The sequence below is a fragment of the Lissotriton helveticus genome, chromosome 4_1, assembly GCF_964261635.1.
Source record: "Lissotriton helveticus chromosome 4_1, aLisHel1.1, whole genome shotgun sequence".
NCBI classification, from domain to species: domain Eukaryota; kingdom Metazoa; phylum Chordata; class Amphibia; order Caudata; family Salamandridae; genus Lissotriton; species Lissotriton helveticus.
In genome coordinates, this window is record NC_136063.1 from 298,275,702 (window position 1) to 298,296,825 (window position 21,124).

Consider the following 21,124-nt stretch of genomic DNA (forward strand, 5'->3'; position numbering starts at 1 on the left):
ATTTCTGCAGATATCCAAGTCGTCTATTACAGTATGGTTGATTTGGATGCTGGTTTTTATGATGTCAATTTTCTCCTTGAAGAAGTTGTTGAGCATGTTGCACATGTCCTGTGAGGCAGGTTGAGAAGGGGAGGTTCTGGTGTCATTACATAGGTCGTTGACGACTCTGAAGATTTCTTGAGATTTGTTTTTGGCGTTGGAAATTTTTTCAGAGAAAAAGGAGGCTTTGGCAGATAGGATTGATACGTTGTAGTTTTTGCGAGCTGTCTTGTAAAGTGCTCTGTCAGCGGCAAGGTAGCCGTGTCTCCACTTCCTCTCCAGTTGACGGAGTTCTAATTTCTGCTTTTTTAGGTCGGCAGAAAACCATTTGTGGGCGTCCATACGGCGGGCGCGGGAGAAATTGGTAAGGGGAGCATGATCATTGCATGCAGAGAAGAGCCATTCGGTATGTGCTTTGTCCATCAGATTGATGTCTGGACCGGGGGTAGGGATGGAGTTGGTCAGGGTGAGGAGGAAATCTTGGAGATTTAAGGATCTCCATTTCCTGACTAACCCCCCCGGAGGTGCATGGTTGTTAAGGTGACCCTGGATGGTGATCGAGAATTGCAATAAGTGGTGGTCAGACCAGATGCATGGTGATGCCATAGGGCAGGAGATGGGAATATTGCGAGACCAGATGTGGTCTAAGATATGTCCTTTTCCATGGGTGGGGATCAAGACATGTTGGTGGAGGTTTAAATTGGAGAGGAGTTCAAAAAGTTCTGTGGCGTGAGGCCCAGCTTCCGGGTCGTTGTACCAATAATTGAAATCTCCTATGACCATGACCTTGTCATAGTCGACGACTAGACCAGCTATTTGCTCAGGCAAGGAGGTAGGGAAGGAGGGCATAGAAGTAGGTGGCCGGTATATCAGTGCTAGCACCATGGTGCCAGTCTCCGTGTCGGATTTGATAACTAAGTTATCCGTGTCTGGTAGGTCTAGGGGAGGTAAGGTGGAAAACCTGAGGTCTTTATGAATGATGGCGGCGACGCCTCCTCCGACTTTTCCTGATTTTCTATTAGCAGACAGAATGTAATAATCTGATGGTAAAGCCGAGAGTATATCTGGCAGGGAGTCTGTAGTGAGCCATGTCTCCGTGACAAAAAGTATGTCAGGACTATCTGCAGTCAGGAGCAGGAATATATCTAGTTGGTGTTTGGCCAGGGATCTGGTGTTAAGGTAAAGGCAGCGGAGGGTCCGGGAATTAGGTTTTGGGGCAGGCTTACTGTTATTAGGTATTATAGAAGGAATAGGTGCCGATTCCTGTGAGTGATGGTGAAGGAGAATGTTACTTGCCTTAAGGCGGGCGAGAGTGGTTGGGTCCAGGGATTGAAGAGTGGGGTTGTGGAGAGAATGCAGCTCTAGGGAGGAATACCTAATAGGTTCCTCATGAAGCCTGGTCCCTGGGCCCGTCCAGGCGCGGACGGGCGCAGACGGGCTTGCCTTAGGCGCTCCCGCTGCGCTCGTCCGCTGCGCTTCCTGCCGAGGCACATGATGAAGCAGATGGAGGGGGCGTGGCCTCAAGGGGGCGTGGCTAGCGAGCACGCCTGCGATGGCGGCCGCTGGATGACCACAACAAACAATAGCCGCAGCAGCGCTCAATCGGCTGTGTGATAGGAGGGCGGTGAGAGAATTACATGAAAATTTTGGAAGCCACTGAAGTCCGGACCCTTACAGGGCTAAGAACTATTAAGAGAATTCATAAATGCAGGGCATAGTAAAGCCCAAGAAAATACAATATGCCCCAGAGGAATTGCGTTTATACCATACAACGCATTCCACACGTTACACAAAACAGTCACCAACAAGGTCATGATTGGACCTGCGCATATTCAGATCAAAGCACTGAAGACAATGCCAATTTCTGCAGAACCTGAAGTGCCCCCATCTGCGGAATTATGCCGATATCCATCACACGCATATTAATGATTTGACTAATGTTCCCATTTTGTAACATCAACACTGAAGCATTAGTGTCTGGGCATGTTGCCCATATCAGCAGGTTTATTAACAGTGCTTAATCTATAAAATCTATGCGTGCCAGTGTCAACCAGGTGCAAAGAGTGAAAGACTAGGAGGATTCTCAGAAATAACACCCTCCTGCCTCGAGAATTAGGCATACGGCCTTCCAGTTTTTAATAATGCCCTTAGGACAGGGAAGCAACCATTCTCCGCACGCGATTTACAACCAAACAAGAGATGAGAGAAACGCATTGCAGTGTGATAATGTAAAACACCAAGAAAACCAAAAAACAAGCATTCCATGGAGATATGTTTCACCGACTCAATCTGTCCAATGAAATATTGTAGCCGAGAATTCAACACTGTAACTTTTCAAGCTCTTGTGCTTGAATTAAGAAGTCGTACATATGGAACTTTTACAACCGTGAATGAAACAGATGAGTTTCCGCACCTTAGACCTCCACTTGTGCAAAAGCAAGCTCCAGCCATCATCGTGCAAGAGACGGGCCATCTTCGGAGCCACTAAGAAACCAAGGGTGAGTGCTAGAAACAAGATCCTGCCACTGGAGGTGAGGCAAATGCTAGGTCCATGGGCATTAAACACTCGGCGTGATTTAGATCTTAGCGGATGGGTTACTCCATCACAGGGGTGACAGATATACCGTCCACCGAAATATAAATCTTGTTAAATCCTATTGATTTATATTTCTTCGGATGGGATATTCATCATTGTTGAGACAAAGTAACCCATCCGCAAGATCTAAATCAAGCCCTCTGTTGGCGGGTCCTCCTGAATCTCGATGCATGTGTTGTCCCAGAAGGCGAAGGACCCAGGGCAATGAATTATCCCTAGGTCTTCTAAATATATTTATAGCTGTGGACCCACAGGTAAAACATCATATGAGGCATAGGCTGCATGATGGTTGTGATTGTAAATGCTGTGTAGAGGGATGGTGGAAGCAGTCTTTTGCCTCCCACAGGCGCTCTCTGACCTTACAAGCATGCCTCAGCAGTGTGCCATAATATCTCACTGTTGTGCTCTGGCTTATCTCACTGCCACCCCTCCACCCATGACCTTTACCTCCTTTCCTCTGCTGTCTCTTTTGTACATTCTTCCCCTCGCCTTATCTGTACTATACCTCTCTTCCAATTATCAAATGCGTACAATAGGCTCCCTAGAATGCAGTACACCTTTGCCTGGAAGGAACAGCAGGATTTTGGGGAAGGCAACTCCATCCACAAGTCTCCCTGCCTATTCTCTCCATATTAACACATCTTACCTCTAGTCTGGCCCCTCTTTTCTGTCTTCTCAGACACCATTAGTACTTTGAAGTGACCTGAAGCCATGAAGTGCTATACAAATCACTAACAGTGTAGGAGTTATTTGCCTACATCAGAGTCTTTATGATTGCTTATATGATTATTTAATATGAACATTATTTAAGGTAAAACTCAGAATGTGTTGCCTATTTAGCTGTATTCCTAAAGTTGTGGTACTCTGGACAGCGTACTGCTTCAAGAAGTGTACCACACTCAAAAGAGTGCTTAGTTTGTAAAAGAATCAGTGCCAGGGCCCAAAGTTCTGTTCAGAAGCCCATGGTCTTTGCTATGCCATGTTATCAAAAATCAAGCCTGGTGGTCTTGAATCCACGTTATGCCTCTTTAATCCACCAGACACTCCCGGCCTCCATATCTCATGCTTGCATATTCATTTTCATCCCTGCTCTCTCTTTTCTCATTGTTTTTCAGACTTTCTCTTCCTTCTCCTTCCACCCATTTGTGTTTTTCTCTCATGTTGCGGAACAAAATTTGTTAAGGAAAAATTATTGTTCCTCAAAAATGAGTGCCAGTAGACCTCGCCCACAACCACTGGTTCAAAGTAAGCACTTCGTTATAACACACAGCCATAGATCAGTCCATATACCCTAAGGGATTTTGAGGTTCTTTGCATACTCTTTGTCAGAGATAGAAAAGGAAAAATGGCCGATCTGATGTGCAGTGAATTGAGACCCTGCTGCAGAGATCGGTGGGCAACTAACCGGCCACAAATTCAACCTCCGACTGGGTAGAGTCAGCCTTTTATCACCTCAAGTTTATAATATGAGTGCCCTTCATTTGGATAATGACTCAATCCAGTGTTGCTAAATCTAACATCATTGTTCTACAGTGCACCGTGAAGAACCTTGGAAAAGCATTTGCAAAAGCAATTTCTCCCAATGGGGAATAATCTACACCGAGGGGTTGATTCTTCTTTGTTCTGCAACATTCAAGGTCAGCGCCACCAGGCAAGGTTAAGCTCACCTGGAGACTGGGGAAAGGAATGAAAGCTGCAAGAGCTGCATCTGCCACAGTTATTTGCGGCCTTAATAAAGATGCACACTTCGTAAATGTTCTGTGCTGCTTTGTTTGGGTGCTACCACAATCTGTGTTTTGACTTCCTCTAGCTTGACCAATCATGAAAGGACCACCTATAAGAGGCCTTAGCTGGACTTCAGCTGATGTCCAAGGAAGGGAGCCTTCCCAACCCATCAGGCCTCAGTACAGTAGTGCTTGAATTCAGACTCAGCTGGAATACTGAGATACAAGCAGTAGATGTCTGAGAAGAGTTTAATACAACCTCTGGGTGAGTCCAGTGAGTAGTGGGTACTTCACTGCTTCACCGCATGTCATTGCCGTATGTTTGCATACACAGGACTGAAGAAGTCAAATATGGAAAAAAATGAAGAAAGAAACTCAATTAACAAACATCAGCGTGGAGAGGAGGAGTGTTTGTAGACCTGGAGTAAAGCCTATTTCTCCAGTACTCTAAACTGCACAACTTTCCTGAGCATTTCATTTAAATCATGAAATTGTACAAGTGCTTACGGGAGATCCAGTTTACAGTGGGCAGATATAGTTAATCAATTCACCTCTCCCAGCGCCACTGTCAAAACACAAAATGTACACACACACATGCGCACTCCTACTATTAACAGATCTCTGGCATTTGTGTTATTCTGCATTTTGCACCTTTTAGTCTCAGTGAAGGGATCGGAAGTGAGTCCGCATGCCGGTGGCTTCTCTTCCACGCTGTTGTTTTGAAGGGAAACAAAGAGTATTTACACCACAACCAGCTCTGCTTCCAGTGGTGACCTTTCCAGCTATGAGACTCACCTGTAGGACCCCGAGAGGACACACCTCCAGTCCGAGATCATGAACTTCTCCTGGATTCGACCTGAGAATTTCTTTCCTGATTTTGCACAGTAGACTTCACCCGCCACACTTCTTATGGAAATATTCTGAAAAGGGCACAGAAGGGTCATGTTTAGACTCACACACAACAACTCTGTGTTGACAGTTCGACAACGGTGTGTAATGTGTACACAAGGAACTAATTTGCATTCGGTACCATCGCAGCTGAGAGTGCAAGGAGATCAGTTACCAAGATCAGTTAAAGCTTACAAAGCTGTCAGTCTATGCACTGAGCATGAGGGATGGCAAAAGGCCCTCCTTAGCATTTGGGATCTGACTTTCAATAAAATTGGCTCTGCTGTGCAAAGCATTTAACTCACCTGAGAGCTATGCCGCAGCCTCCTGTAACACATGGACTCTGGTGGCATCCCTAGGGGGGCAACCCTACATGCTAATGACACCCGCCCTACACACTGTCAGACCTCTGTGTTTGGGGCATGTCTAGTCACTGGTTGCAACCCTACACGCTAATGGCACCCGCCCTACACACTGTCAGCCTCTGTGCTTGGGGCATTTCTAGGTACTGGTTGCAACCCTACACGCTAATGGCACCCGCCCTACACACTGTCAGCCTCTGTGCTTGGGGCATTTCTAGGTACTGGTTGCAACCCTACACGCTAATGGCACCCGCCCTACACACTGTCAGACCTCTGAGCTTGGGGCATTTCTAGGTACTGGTTGCAACCCTACACGCTAATGGCACCCGCCCTACACACTGTCGTCCTCTGAGCTTGGGGCATTTCTAGGTACTGGTTGCAACCCTACACGCTAATGGCACCTGCCCTACACACTGTCAGACCTCTGTGCTTGGGGCATGTCTAGGCACTGGTTGCAACCCTACACGTCAATGGCACCCGCCCTACACACTGGGGGTATTTCTAGGTACTGGTTGCAACACAACACACTAATGACACTCATACACACTGTCGGACCTCTCTGCTTGGGGCATATCTAGGCAATGGTTGCAACCCTACTTACTAATAGTAGTGCCACACACTGATGGCAACTCTTCATTCTAGTGGAACTCTGTAATTTCATAAAAACCATGCACTAGTGAAAGTCCTACACACTGCGGCAGTCATACACACTGATGTCAGCCCTACATGCTGATGGCAACTGTACACGCTGGAGTTAAATCTAGACATGGGTTGCAACCCTACATACCAATGGCAGTGCCACACACTAATGCTAACTCCCGTGGAACTCTATGCATTAACCAAAACTATGCACTGGTCACAATCCTACATATGGGGATCATCATGCACACTAATAGCAGCCCTACATGCTGATGACAGACATACCCGCTGGTGTCATGGATAGACACTGATGGTGACCCTACAGTCTAATGGCAGTGCCACTCACTGATAGCAACTCGTCATGTTTTATTTTATTTTATTTATAATGTTTTATATAGCACGAACATGACCTTAGAGGGTGTTAGAGCGCTTTACATTACAATGTACGGAAAAGTTAGATGGTTGGGGGTAAAACACAGACATTCAGTAATCGATGTTCGATATCGAAAGATAAAGACAGTAGTATATAAGATTAAAAAAGTTGCTAACACTGATATAAGGTTTAGGGTTTTATGGAATGCATTTGTTCATTAGAAGCGATTTCACTTCTTTTTTGAAGGAGGAGGAGGGTATTTGTCGTACATCTGGGGGTAAGGAGTTCCAAATCTTTGGTGCAATACTAGAGAAGGCTCTGCAACACGTTCTCTTTTTGTGAAAGGATTGTGGTTTCGATAATAGTGAGTTCACAATACAGCAGTTTCTGCACCCTCCAGAAGGTACTAGCTTTTGCGCTAAGTAGCTGGGGGTTTTGTGATGAAGGCCTTATGGGTCATGCAGGCAATCTTTAGTTGTATTCTTGCCTCACATGGTAGCCAATTCAGTTCCTTTAAGGTCAGTGAAATGTGGTTATTTCTTTTTTTGTTCCAGAGACGAGCCTGGCCGCAGCATTGAGATAAGCCTTCTCAACTGGTGGAACGCTATGCATTAATATAAACTATGCACTGCTGACAATCCTGCACATTGTGCTGGGGCAGTCATGCACACTGATGTCAGCTGTACCCGCTGGTGTCATAGTTAGACACTGATGGTGACCCTACATACTAATGGCAGTGCCACTCTCTGATAGCAACTCGTCATACTGGTGGAACGCTATGCATTAATATAAACTATGCACTGCTGACAATCCTGCACATTGTGCTGGGGCAGTCATGCACACTGATGTCAGCTGTACCTGCTGGTGTCATAGTTAGACACTGATGGTGACCCTACATACTAATGGCAGTGCCACTCTCTGATAGCAACTCGTCATACTGGTGGAACGCTATGCATTAATATAAACTATGCACTGCTGACAATCCTGCACATTGTGCTGGGGCAGTCATGCACACTGATGTCAGCTGTACCCGCTGGTGTCATAGTTAGACACTGATGGTGACCCTACATACTAATGGCAGTGCCACTCTCTGATAGCAACTCGTCATACTGGTGGAACGCTATGCATTAATATAAACTATGCACTGCTGACAATCCTGCACATTGTGCTGGGGCAGTCATGCACACTGATGTCAGCTGTACCTGCTGGTGTCATAGTTAGACACTGATGGTGACCCTACATACTAATGGCAGTGCCACTCTCTGATAGCAACTCGTCATACTGGTGGAACGCTATGCATTAATATAAACTATGCACTGGTGACAATCCTGCACATTGTGCTGGGGCAGTCATGCACACTGATGTCAGCTGTACCCGCTGGTGTCATAGTTAGACACTGATGGTGACCCTACATACTAATGGCAGTGCCACTCTCTGATAGCAACTCGTCATACTGGTGGAACTCTATACATTAATATAAACTATGCACTGGTGACAATCCTGCACATTGGGCTGGGGCAGTCATGCACACTAACACCGCCCGCCCCTACATGCTGATGGTGACCTACTTGCTGGTGCCAGCGCTAGGCAATACTAGCAAACATCTGTGTTACGCATTCCTGAAGTTCTCCCTAGTGAAAAGAAACAGTTTAATGTGCACTGGAAGGGACAATCACTGCTTCCCTAAACATATTCCTTCTGTGTAATTATATCAACAATGCTTAGCATTTTACAATGTAATAATCCTGGTCAATGCCTGCACAGGAAAAGCCTGCATCTTTAATTGAAGTTGCACAACTTATGTAACAGGGTGCGAAGAACAGATGTAAAATGCACAGAAGGTGGAATTACATGCCAGTGTTCAAACTTGCAAACGTATCATCTGCTTAGATTTTTTTAATGCTATTTTTCGCCTGGACAAGATTGTAGATATTACTTAACAGTAAACACACAGCCATGTTACCCCTCAGTTCACAGAGATTAGCAGATATTCAATGTAAACCTCTCACAAATGTAAATTATTCGTTTAATAAAAGTTTTAAAGATCTGTAAAGCCTGAAACTGGACTTCTACTTCAGGAAATGTGTGTTCCATATGTTGCATTCGTAAAGAGTAATGTTTGTCACGTGCACAGCCTCTTAGTGCTGAGAACCGAAGCGCCTAATAGTGCAGGAGGTTAACAAAAGCATCTCACTGAAGGAATAAACAGGCCTTTACAGCCCCTTGTGTCTTCTGTGGAGTAGAGAGTGGTTGGTAGCACGTGCCGGAGGGGCGCAGCCATGACAGAGGAAGGTCGCCTTCCAGACAGTGGCATGAAGGGCTGTGGTACTTGTGAGAGGTGCTCACGTGAGACATGAAGCGCTGTGGTACTTGTGAGAGGTGCTCACGTGAGACATGAAGCGCTGTGCTACTTGTGAGAGGTGCTCACGTGAGACATGAAGCGCTGTGCTACTTGTGAGAGGTGCTCACGTGAGACATGAAGCGCTGTGCTACTTGTGAGAGGTGCTCACGTGAGACATGAAGCGCTGTGGTACTTGCTTGTGGGTTTTCTCGTGAGACAAGAAATTGCTTCCGGTGTCCATTTCACATTTCCAAAGCCCGTGAAAGCACTTTAGTGCGCTTATCTCTAATAATTGCTAGAATAAAAAAATTCGATTTGACGTGCGAGGGTCCATTGGCTGTCCTGCTGTTGTTCAACTAATTTGTCATGCTTTTTTCCAAATTCACTATCAAAAGCTGTCCGTTTACAGCTGTGCCAGGCTCCTTTTGGTATAAACAGCGGAAGGATGAGGATAATGGGGCCTTACAACAAGTGCTTGTTTTATATAGTCTATTACGAAGGAGTTAAAAAATAACATTCGTGCTAATACAGTTCAAGGAAACGTTAATTCGTTTCCTATTTGATAATAAAAGGAATTACAATTAGAAATGTGCCATGATAACCCATAATATTTGAAAACTTGATATTACAAATCAGTTGTTTTTACTTTTTATCAGGGTTACTTTAATGATTGTATAGTTTCTTTGACTACTAGAGCCCAACTAGTAGTTGGCATTTCTTGAAAAGTAGTGGCAGAAATGTTTTAAACCCTTTGTTCATGTGTCTGTCGCCAGGCACTGGGTCAGGTGCTCTTTTCACCAGCCTAAACGTTGCCTTCCACAGAATACCTCAATTTCACTCCCATGTCGCCCACTGTTCTCTCCTTGTGCGTGACTGACATTCAGGACTATTTATCTGGGTGTTTTTATTTTTATTTTATTCTTACCCGCTTTACTTCTATTGCTCCTTCTTTCTCAACGTGTTTGTACCCTTGACTCCACCCCTAGGCTCAATTTCCCTAAGGCCTGCTGTGCCTCCTTGTGCTAAAGCTCCCCCCCATGAGCCTGAGTTGAGCTGAATGAGCTCAGAGGAATTGACCACCGCATGTGGGGGCAAATTAACAAGAGGCAGCGATAATTATCGCTGACTGCGCCTAGTGCGAGTTTCTCTATCGCTGGAATTCATCGGCAAGCTAGCGCTGTATTTACAATGCTTAGCGCATTGGGGATGAAAATTCCAGCGATAGCAGGGAAATGTCCCAACATCGCTGGAAAACCAGCGATGTTCCCTGCAAAAGAGCGATGACCTTGCTGATACGACCCTGTGGTCGTAACCCCACATTCCTCCTCCCATGCAAAGTATGCCTAACACTGGATTTTAGCAGAAGTTAAAATCCAGCGTTAATTGCCGCTCAGCGCGATTTTGTGTATCGCTTCGCCGTCCAGTGCATTGTTGTAAATATTGCGAAGCTGCCTTCGCAATATTTTCCCATGTAGTCTATTGAGGCACGCCTACTTTGCATCTCATTAACGATGCGATGCAAATCGGGTGCTAAATCACATAAACACACGCTAGTGTGTCCTTGCTAATATTGCGATAAAATTATCGCCCCTTTTTGGCCGAAAACAGACACTAAAGCGGCGATCATTTTATCTCCCCCTCTTGTTAATATGCCCCGTGGTCAGATTCTGCCTTGTTGCTCTTGCACACTTTGGCTAGGGCAGATGGCGACAACCAGCTTGGTAAATTTCACCACAGCTTGGTTGTTTGGAATGATCAAACTTTGCCATAGCGCTAATGCAAGTGTCTCCAGACAGCACCACAGTATCCCATAGGGCGATATAAGATCATCGATTACTCCTATTCAATAGTGTGGGGGTGGGAGGGGGAGATGATGATGACTCATATGCCCTTTCACCAGGAACTGTGCATTTTTCTGTGCTGCCGGGCAGCAAACATGACACCGATATAAAGACAGCAAGTCATTCACCCCAGAGAGAAGTCTAACACGCATAGCTAAAAGAATGTTCAGCCGTGACTGTGCTTTTTTACCAGTGAACACAAGAAAAATGTGATAAACAGGTTGCTCTGCGCTGCAGCTACCATGTTGTTCTTGGGGAGGGGTGCTATAGGCTTACCAATCAGTGTGCGCCTGTGGAAATTTGATATCTACTTTTTCTCATGAAAGGAGCCGAAAAAGATCATTTGAGCCAGTGGTCCACACTAGAGCGCTGCTGGGTTTTGACCACAGAAACTAAAGCAGCAGGTGGTGCACCCTTACCAAGATTGCTCTGTTCTGGCAAGTACCAAAGTACAGAACATAAATGTGGAAAGGGATGTCCCGCCCAGGATATTTTTGAATGTTTCTGTAAATACTACGAACAGTTTGAGTTAGCAGACTTCACCACATTTATAATGCACTTGGAGAGGCCAGTCGCAGGCTTGCCGATCTGAGTGTGATCCATTTGGTGCGACATGTCAACAGAGACTCTAGTATCCTCCCTGAGAGTGGACTCCTGTTGGTGGCAAAATAACAATGTTATGGCAAGACCTAGAGCTTACTCTATACAGCAACCAATTGGGTAGAGAGTCCTGGCAGGGCTTCTGGATCTGGCTATGGTTGCAGGTGGGTATTGAGTTGGGACTTGGGAGGCAAAACAAGTTTACTTGTATTGGACCCCAGGAGATTTGGGGCATGGTAAACTTCCACATTCCCTACATACTATGACTATAAGGAATTTTCCCTGTGTCTGTAATAAAAGAAGACATTTCCTTCAAAGCTAGCTAGAAATATCATAACTCCAGGACTCATTACATATTACCTATGGGGCAAGGGTGACATAGCAAAGGCTGTGCTCCAATGTCAGCAAAACTCACTGAACTGTAATAATGCCATGATGCAGTTGGCTTCTTCTTTCCTAAAGCCTATATGGTCCTTACCTATAGCATATAATGGCACAGCTTCATTGGCACAGCATTGACGATTGAAACGCATCGGTGGTTGTGCACTGTCAGCCACTTCCTGCTTGTTTCTGTTGTTTGATGGTCAGAAAGGCTTTATTCCTTTCTATCTGATGTCTATTTCATCACCCTAAGACGGCCTTGCCATGAGAAGCCTCCCACTGATGACTTAACAGACCACCCTCCATGAACTGGACGTGCAGGGGTGGAGCACGTGAACTCATTTGAATATTTTGTAATCATATTCATTGTTCTCTGGACATACCTTGAGGTGAATGTCTCTGATCTGCAACTTTTCACACATGTCTGTAAAGAGCTTTATGTTGCTAAGGTCCAGTAATATGTAGACAACAACGTTGCGTTTGTTTGCCGCCTCCAGCACGTCGCAGAAGATCTCGGCATCGGTGAATTCATCCATTATGATGGCGAGGGCCTGAAACAATAAGAGAGATGGTGATGGACATATGCAAGGAGTTGGCGTGAAACTGCAGAACACATGCAGAAGATGCAATGCAATGTTATGTGTGGCAGCAGCAAATATCTACTCTTGATAAGGCCAACTCTCCAAACTTCACACTTTATGTGATATTTTAAGATTGCACAATATTGTTTTACTACTCTCTGATAGAAACTTTTGTATGGCACCCAAAATGTCCACTTACCTTACCAAAAGACCATGCAACCTCCACAGAACCTCACAGTCGATGTATTGATTGGTGGCTACCTAGTTTTCTGCCAGGACTTTATCCCACAGGCAAGCCACCCATGTTTAAAACCAGGTGAAATATTTTGTGGGACAGGTAGATGAAAACCTTAATAGGTGAGGGATACGTGTTTAATTGATGTACAACGCAACCTGAGAATGAAGGAATCATTTGCATTAAAGTGCAAGTGTCAGAAAAATGGTTTAGAATTTGTTTAGCAACAAATCGGCTTGAACTCTTTCTCTAGTTTTCAAGAATGTTTTTGGGTCTGCACTTACCAGGAAATACATGGAAATACAAAATACACCCTACTGCTATCAGTACCTGGAGGAGATGTGATCTTGTGGCTACACTGTGGACCTTAGACTATGGATGCCTGGGTTACAGCTCTTGGCTAAAACTTGTTGATTCGGGCAAATCACTTTATATCCCTGTGCCTCAAATTGTAAATATGAGTAATCAAAATATGTAAAAAAAGAACAATCATGCAGGTTTCTGCACAGTACGTTCCAGTTACAAGTCCCCACATAGTAGGATATACAGCAGGGAGAAGTAACACGACAAGAATAATGTAGAAAAATATCATGTATTTAATTAATAAAAAAGAACATAAAATTAAAAACATTAATCATTAAACATTCCATGTATCAAGTACTCATTCATTACAATACTGTTTAAAAACAAATTGTGTACATAAGTAGCAATCTTAATTAAATTTGTCGATGCGCGTTTCGGCGTAATTGGAACGCCTTCTTCAGGAAAAGCCACTGATATTCACTTCATATGTATACTAATTCATAGAAGTGTATCAATTGCAGAAGGACACTGCAGAGACAGACTTTAGGATTGGTCCATGCGGTCCATATATCGGGTCAAAAATTATTGTCAGACACAATGTAAATGTGGATGGAGTACTGTGATGAAAATCCACGTAAAATTGCAAACAGCAAACAGGAAGCCAATCTAGAATCCTCAAAGGGACCTTCTGATAAACGGTCTCCTAAGGGTTCGTGGCCACAACTGTTTAGCGGGGCCTTCTGGATAAGACGGCACGTCCTAATTATGATTTAAAATCTGGTAATAAAATTATTTTGCGGAAAATAAACGCAATACTTGTGGTGGTAGAGGTAGTGGGTAATCTTAAAGTGAGGGAGGAATATTAAATCCAAACGAAGACTACCTGATATGAGTCTTTTGACGTCGACCTAGATAGAGGGACGGACGTTGCCTCCACCATGTTTCATCAGCGGATTAACCTGCATAGTATGCATCAACAACATGTCCCCACCCCCTCTCTACAAACAGCATCTTGGTTTCTGTAATCTGGTCCACCGAGACCCCACATTTCCATGTTTGAGACCTTCTCCCTACTATGAAAACCTTCTGCGTACAATGCTGCTCTCCTACTTGCGTCTGTGCTCTAGCAGATCACAAGATTTACACATAAAGATTTGGATGCAGAAATAAGGGACTATTATTTGTACAATGCTCCTTTGTTGTAAACACTCAAATAATATGTTTACACCATCTTGGAATATGTTCCCCCACATCACAGGTGCAAAGCAAACTTTTATGCCCAGGTTTCTTATTTTTGCAGGCAGCACAGCCAGCAACCAAGTTAGCTGTGCTGCGTTGCACAGGGGCGAACACACCACACAGCCATATATCTACTTAGATGTGCCTGCTGCTCCTGTAAACCCCCGTGCTTGAACTCAAACAAGGCTGCCTTGCACTGAGGGCAGGGGTGAGAGTAAGCTTCTAGCACAGCATTTGTTATCGAGGCGTACCCTTTAAGTACACAATTCTATGTCTACACAAACTCAGAGAGTTCCCATGGATTAGATCATGTTGTGCACTGCAGCAGGCATGCAATGAGTCATTTTTTTTTTTGCTTTGTGTTTTTTAAGGGCACATTTTCCCTTTTTCACGCCGGCCTCAAGTTTTGCAGCTTAACCTGTAACAGCTACCTTAAAAAATCGGGTTTTATGTCAAAGCTTAGGCTGTGTGTGCTGTTTGCACTATATAAAGCACCGCAAAGTGTCTTTGTGCTGCGAAAAGGGTGCCCTTCCAGCACAAAACCTGTCAACACACCTTTTGTGCTAGAGAATAAATACAACGCGTCACTTGAGTTGCTTTTTTGCCGGCACAAAGAGTTAGTAATCTGTGCCTTAGCCCTTAATGTGTGGCTGGAAGTGGAGCGCGCCGCCAGTCCCACTCATTTTGGGCCAGCAGGACTTTTGTCATCATACTTTCACCTTGAGCAGGAAAGAGGAAGTCATTAAATAGAGAAAGGGGGAGAGAAAGAGAGTAAATCAGTGGCACAAGATGAAAGACTGGGATGTAAAGGACCCACGAAACATAGGGTGAGGGAAGAAAAAGACATGAGGTTGAATCAAGATGAAAAGCCTTGGCAACCCCAACATTCGGCAGTGCAGGCGGGCTTCTGGGAAAAAATGGAACCCGTGCACTGATTTTTTATATAGTAAGCTCTGGACTCAACAAACTGCTAAAGAACCAAGGAAAATATTCTGAATGGCTACTCGAGGCCCTTTTAGTGGAACTCTGATACTGTTTTGCAGTGTGAAAACTAGCTCTTTCGGTTATTATAGATTGCATCTTGGCGCTTTACTATTTCAGATGTATTTGTAAAGATATAAACGCTCTCTAAACGCATCAACGCTTCAGAGAAGGATTATTATTAATATGAGTTATATTATTATTATTGTGGTTGTAACAACAAGCACCGTCAAGAAAATAAAAGCGCCAGCATGACAATAACAGTTATTGTAATTGCTTTTACTATAGTTCCATGCATACCATGATGCATGCTTTTATTCTAAACTGCAATAGTAGCAATTATACTGTTAAGTCATTGGGATTTGTACAGGGCACGAGCTGCCGAATACGATTGCAGCGCTTTCTGTGATATTATTAAAACGGTTATTCTAACTGCTAGAGAAGCTAATACTTTTTTTATTAATAGTAAGTCTAATATTAATATATCTAATATAGGCAAACGACACTAATGTTAGTTATTGTTCTGATTGGTAGCACTATTACGTAGTGACGAGTGAGTACCACTGCAATCACCTCACAATAAGCACAATGCTGCTGCTAGTAATACTACTACTAGCAGGACATTCTTGACAACATTACTATGCCACATTAATAATCAAATCTACACTAAGAATTATTTTAACTGGGACTGGTATTACACAGTCAATGTTTTTACACTAATTAACGTGCACATATCATGTTAATATTGATAGTAATAATGGAAATAACAGTAAGAGTGGCACCAGTGGACTATGCAGGCTGCCCGCGATATATACGTATTCACAGAGAGCGGCATACTGCTTGGGACGTTGTGGCCTGGCAGTCATCGAAAGATTGACCCTACAGTACACAGGGCACATGCAGGAAATAATATGGCCCTGGTTGTGTTTAATAAAAGTTGTGGGCTGCCGTTATTGAAATGGCTACTGTGTAAGTATCGACCCCCAGTGGAAGGGGGTACACTGAGGTGTGGGGGTGACTGCGCCTCTCTCCTTCGATGTACTGTTTGCTGAGTCCCAAACACACGACAACATCTGCTCCTATCAATGCCACCCCTTGACCTCTACTGACCCCCCTCTATTCTTCTGCCAATCACTGCTCCCTGGACTCCCAACAGGAGGTCACTTAATGGTCTATGAAGCATGGGGCCCCCTTGGTGGTGTAGAACTGGAATATTACAGGGGACATATGAAAGGGGAAATTATCCTAGGCTGCTGTGTGTAGCAAGGACTCCTGGGTGGTGTGTGAAAGGAAGGCCTGTAGGTGGTGTGTGCAGGAGGAGAGCTGCAAGTGGTCTGTGCAGCAAGGACTGACTCTGAGGAGGAGGAGTGAGTGCAGTCCAGAAGAATATGTCATGTTAAGGCCAAGTTGCTGAACTTGGAACTAAAACACTTGTGAGCTTATCTTTGATTTGGAGTTTACACAAAACATTGTGTGATTCTATGGAAATGTGACCCAAGTAGGCACGGGTCTGAGGTTGCTTGTGGCCCTCTCTAGTGGGAACCTGTTTAGCTGTTCGAGTCAAAAAGTCTGGTGGTCTCCCTGGAGTAACATAATGGACAAAGTATAACTGGTCTAGAATCGGCCAAGTGACTGGAATTAATTCAAGCATTCCACCATTCACTGTTTTATGGCCTGATGTATACATAGGTGGGCCGCCCACCATTCCGCCCTGGGGATGGAGTAAATTACTCCCTGGTAGAGAGGCCGCCCATCTAATTTATAAAAGACCTCCAAGCAGGCTGTCATTTATAAAAGCATTGCCAGGAACTGTTGTGACCGAGGTTCCTGCCGGTGCATATTACGCTGTCCAACTGGGCTGCTGCATTTTCTTTTTGAACAGAAAAAAAGATAATGCTGCCCTCACCATGGAAGTGTGTTACCACCAGAAGAAACAGTAAAAAATGACTAAATGTCTGCCCATCTAAATTCGGTGGGAGGACATGTGGCCTATTCTACGGCAACCCTTACGCCCCAGTGTTGTCGGAGAAGTTTGGCCATGGCTAAGACAGAGTAGTCTCCACTTTGGCCAAACTGAATGTCCTCCCACATTTAAATGGGACGGGCAGACCTTCAAATTGGTGGTCTGTATACTCTGTCGCCATTGCAAAGGAGTATAAATGCCACCATTAGATAAATCGGGCCATTTGTTTTCTCACGGATGCTCCAAGAACAGCAGGTATGCTCAGACGGTGGTCCTGTGCTCACTGTGTGCAGGACTCAAACTTGACCTCACTTGTGAGGTCAAAATAATCTGAAACTAGGTAGCATTTCCCTGTGGAGGGGACCTGGACGGTAGTTTAGGAGCGACCGCCCGTCTTGAAGCAGCACAAGTCTGACTTGCATATGGCTGGTCTCTGTGTGGAGTAGTGTAGGGACAAAAAATGATGGCATGGAATCATTGGGTTGGCTGGTACCGAACCAGATACATTTCCTTCTACGCACCATGTGCTTGACCCAGGGATTGAATTCTTCCTCTGCAGTCAAAATCAAAGTTCTGCATAAAGCGCCCTCAGTGGCATAGCTAGACCTCTGGCTGCCTGTTGCGGCCCCTGTGTTTGCCGCCCCACGACGGCTGCAGGTAAGAGCGGGGGTGATGGCCACAGGTAGGAGAGGGGGTGGGGTGCTGGCAATCCCTGCATTTGCCATGACAACCACAGGTAAGAGCGGCCGCCGCCCCCAAAACGTGTGCCGCCCCCTGTTACGCCACTAAGCGCACTGAATGCTCTTCGGGCAAGGCCACACTATTATTGCTAACATTTTGTAATGAATAAAGCAATTAGCGCAAGATAACACAATGTTGCTAAGTTAGCATTTGTGTGCATTGATATGTTGGACAGTTCAGACCACATCTTTTTGTCGGAGACATTTTAAAGCCTGGGCAAAGTGGGCTCTGGCCCTGGGCCCAGCCTTTCAAGGGGCCCCTGATAGAGACAGCTCTGTTCTTGCACTGATTACCATCATTCTAGAGCAGATGGTTTTAAATATCCCTTTTCTTTTATTTATTTTTAATGTGATTGAAGTGTGCGTCTATTACGGACATTTTGCAGAGAAATGTGATGTTTGTTTCATGCAACACCCACAAAAAAGTTTCTTCACGCTCAAAACAGGACCTCACATATGAGAAATGGGAGTGTCAGTGATTATTTACAGGAACGTCGGTGAGCTGCTGCTGTGGTACAATATTGAAAACACACGTCACTATCCCTGAATATTAGACGTAAACGCATTTCGAATTTGGACGAGTGTGCCTGTCAGTGACCTGACCATGAAATAGGTGAAACTGAATCATAAATTCAAACCTGCTCTGTTTAGGGCCCCCCAAAATAGGTTTGTCCCAGGGCCCCCAAAACCTTACGATGTCCCTGCTTTTCGTCTACTACTAGGGCGGAGGAGTCACTACACATTCGTAAATGTGGGGTTTCAACATTCTGACGCCTCCGTGCTCAGGACATCAAACAACGCCAGATTTTAACCTGGGGATGAAAAAGTCCCAGCGCTGACGGTTGTCGCATTTCCTGTTCCTTTCAGTGAGTCATGGTGGTGGAGTGGCCGAGCTCGTTCGGCACAGAATGAGCCATGATGCGGGCCCCGAGGCGGCGGCAGCCCCGTGTGAGGAGTTCACGGCCTCCACTCTGCCCAGTCAGAGGGCGTGTGCGCCCGCTAATGCCTCGCCTGGAGGCGGTAAACCGGCGGTGATCGCTCGCATTGTGCTTCCACAAAGCCCTCGGGATCCCTCTGTCCCCGCGTCACGTCCACATTGTCTGCCGCTGACGCCTGATGTTTATCACATGTGATTGATGGTAAGAGAGCTCGGTGGGTATATGCACCTGTTGTAGAGATCTGTGTTTCACCTGTAAGACGCCGGTTTGAAAACAACCACCATATAGCGCTGCTGTCAAAGGAGCACACATTCATACATTTCTTAGTGGACTGGACATATGGCATTAAAAGTAACCCAAAACGAATATTTCTGTTTGGGCAACAGGGTGTTTTGATTGGCAGGGTCTTTTGCAGGTTCATGGGATGTGTGAGATGGTCGAGGTCTGTCCCTGGTGAGTGTAGAAACAGACCCTGCCTGGTGCGTGGTTCTCACAGAGGTCTCTCTGCAGAAGGTGTTCACTGACGGCCCTGGAGCCTCGCGTGCAGCGGTGGTCCCTGTATGGAGGATGCCGCAGCTCGTTCAAAAGTAGTATTTACAGCCGGGGTACTTACATGTGTGCAGAAGAAGTGTGTAAGTAGGGAGGTGTGTATGTTGTCGGCAGTGGGGACCCCCTGGGGTCTCTCTGCAGTGTGTGGCCTCCAGCTGCGTGATGTGTGTAGCATTCGGTGTTTATATGGGTGGTGTCCGAGCAGCCAAGAGCTATTCCATGTGTGTGATTGCTGTGTGCGTGTGCAATAAGGAATTTCTTCCTAGTATGTTCAGCAAGTAGTCCCTGCGTGGTGTGAGCACTGACCTGCGTGGTGTGAGCAGCTGTCGTTTCTGTTCTGTCTGTGGTGTCTGTAACAGGGTATTCTGGGGCGAGATGCGCAGCAGTGAGTCCGTCTGTTTAAGCATGCACAGCGCACACCTCTGCGCGGTGTGAGAAGCAGCCGGTACCTGGCTGTTGTGCGCAGCGGTGGAAGGCTGTGAGGCGTCCAACAGAGTTTGCTCGTGTGGCGTGCCCAGTGCGTAAAACACACGTGGGATTTGATCAATAGCAGGTGTGAGTAAGTGGGATAAAAGCAGAAGGTGTCGGGTGGTCACTCGTGTGTGACTATGCAACAGGGTAGCCCGTGTGTATGTGTGCAACAGAGTCCCTTTCTGGTGCGTGCAGTGTGGTGCTTGCAAAGCGCAAACATTTGCGCAGTGTGAGAAGCAGCAGATGCCCGGAGGTGTGTGCAGTGCAACAGTGTATGCCCGAGTGTATGTATGTTGTGTTGTGCGTGCGCGCAGTGCGCAAAGAGAGCGCAGCGGTACCTGGGTAGTATGCCCGTGTGTATGTATGCATGCATGCATGTTGTGCGTGAGCGCAGCCGTACCTGGGTAGTATGCCCGTGTGTATGTATGCATGCATGCATGTTGTGCGTGAGCGCAGCCGTACCTGGGTAGTATGCCCGTGTGTATGTATGCATGCATGTAGTGCGTGCGCGCAGTGCGCAGCCGTACCTGGGTGGTCCTTTGGATGCAGCGGCGCACGATCTCCCGCTGGCTGTTGGCCTTGTCGCCCTGGAAGTAGACGGTGGTGGAGGCCTTGTCCTTCAGGTAGGGCTTCTCGCCGGCCCCGTAGCGGTGCAGCAGCTCCGGCTCGCTGCCCTTCTCCGAGTTGTTCATGGGGTAGCGGGTGCCCTCGGAGCGGGCGTCGGCCGCGCCCCGCGCCGCCTCCTCCTCGGGCCCCGGGCCCTCGCCGCCGCCGCAGCTGGGCTCCCGCGCGTGCTCCGCGATGTAGGCGGCCTCGGCGGGGGACAGGAAGTCCACCTCGCCCTCCTCCTGCAGCGCGCGGCGGTAGGCCTCGGCGCCCCCGTCCAGCAGCGCGTCCGTGGCCAGGCGCGCGCTCTCGTTGTGGCTGAAGTCCACCTTGGCCAGCCGGCTCCACTGGTTCTTGGCCTCCTCCAGCCGCTTGCGGATCTTCCCGATGTGCTTCGACCTGTTCATGGCTCCAGTGCGCAAGCAACTAACGCAACACACTCTGCCTTGCGCAGAGTCTAATATTGGCCTAAATAACACAACTATTAAAACAAAAACCCTAACTAATAAGACGCTGCTGTCAATTCAGGTTAGAGTAAGAGACTGGCCAAAGAGTCAACCGTCCTATGATTGATCAATTACACTTAAGCTAAATAGGAATATCAAATAATCGAAAGTGTGGCTGTGAGCCCTTGCTGCGGTGTGAGCCCTGCCAGGGCTTTCGCAGAGTGAGCGCCCCGAGCGCGAGCAGCCTGTCAGACCGCTCCGCACATGCACCTGTGCACAGCTGATCAG

At 46.3% G+C, this 21,124-nt stretch overlaps 1 protein-coding gene across 1 annotated transcript in view; it reads right to left on the bottom strand.

Annotated features, from left to right (window-relative positions):
- The window catches only part of FAM83A (family with sequence similarity 83 member A), a 57,206-nt gene extending 36,334 nt beyond the window's left edge, over positions 1 to 20,872 (bottom strand). Inside the window, exons 1-3 of the mRNA XM_078685559.1 lie at positions 20,312 to 20,872; positions 12,168 to 12,335; positions 5,155 to 5,279 (exon numbers count right to left, since the gene is read on the bottom strand). Coding sequence (XP_078541685.1) covers positions 5,155 to 5,279; positions 12,168 to 12,335; positions 20,312 to 20,797 — 779 coding nt within the window. The 5' untranslated portion in view covers positions 20,798 to 20,872. The remainder of the gene's footprint in view (positions 1 to 5,154; positions 5,280 to 12,167; positions 12,336 to 20,311) is intronic.
- Between the last annotated feature and the right edge of the window lie 252 nt (positions 20,873 to 21,124).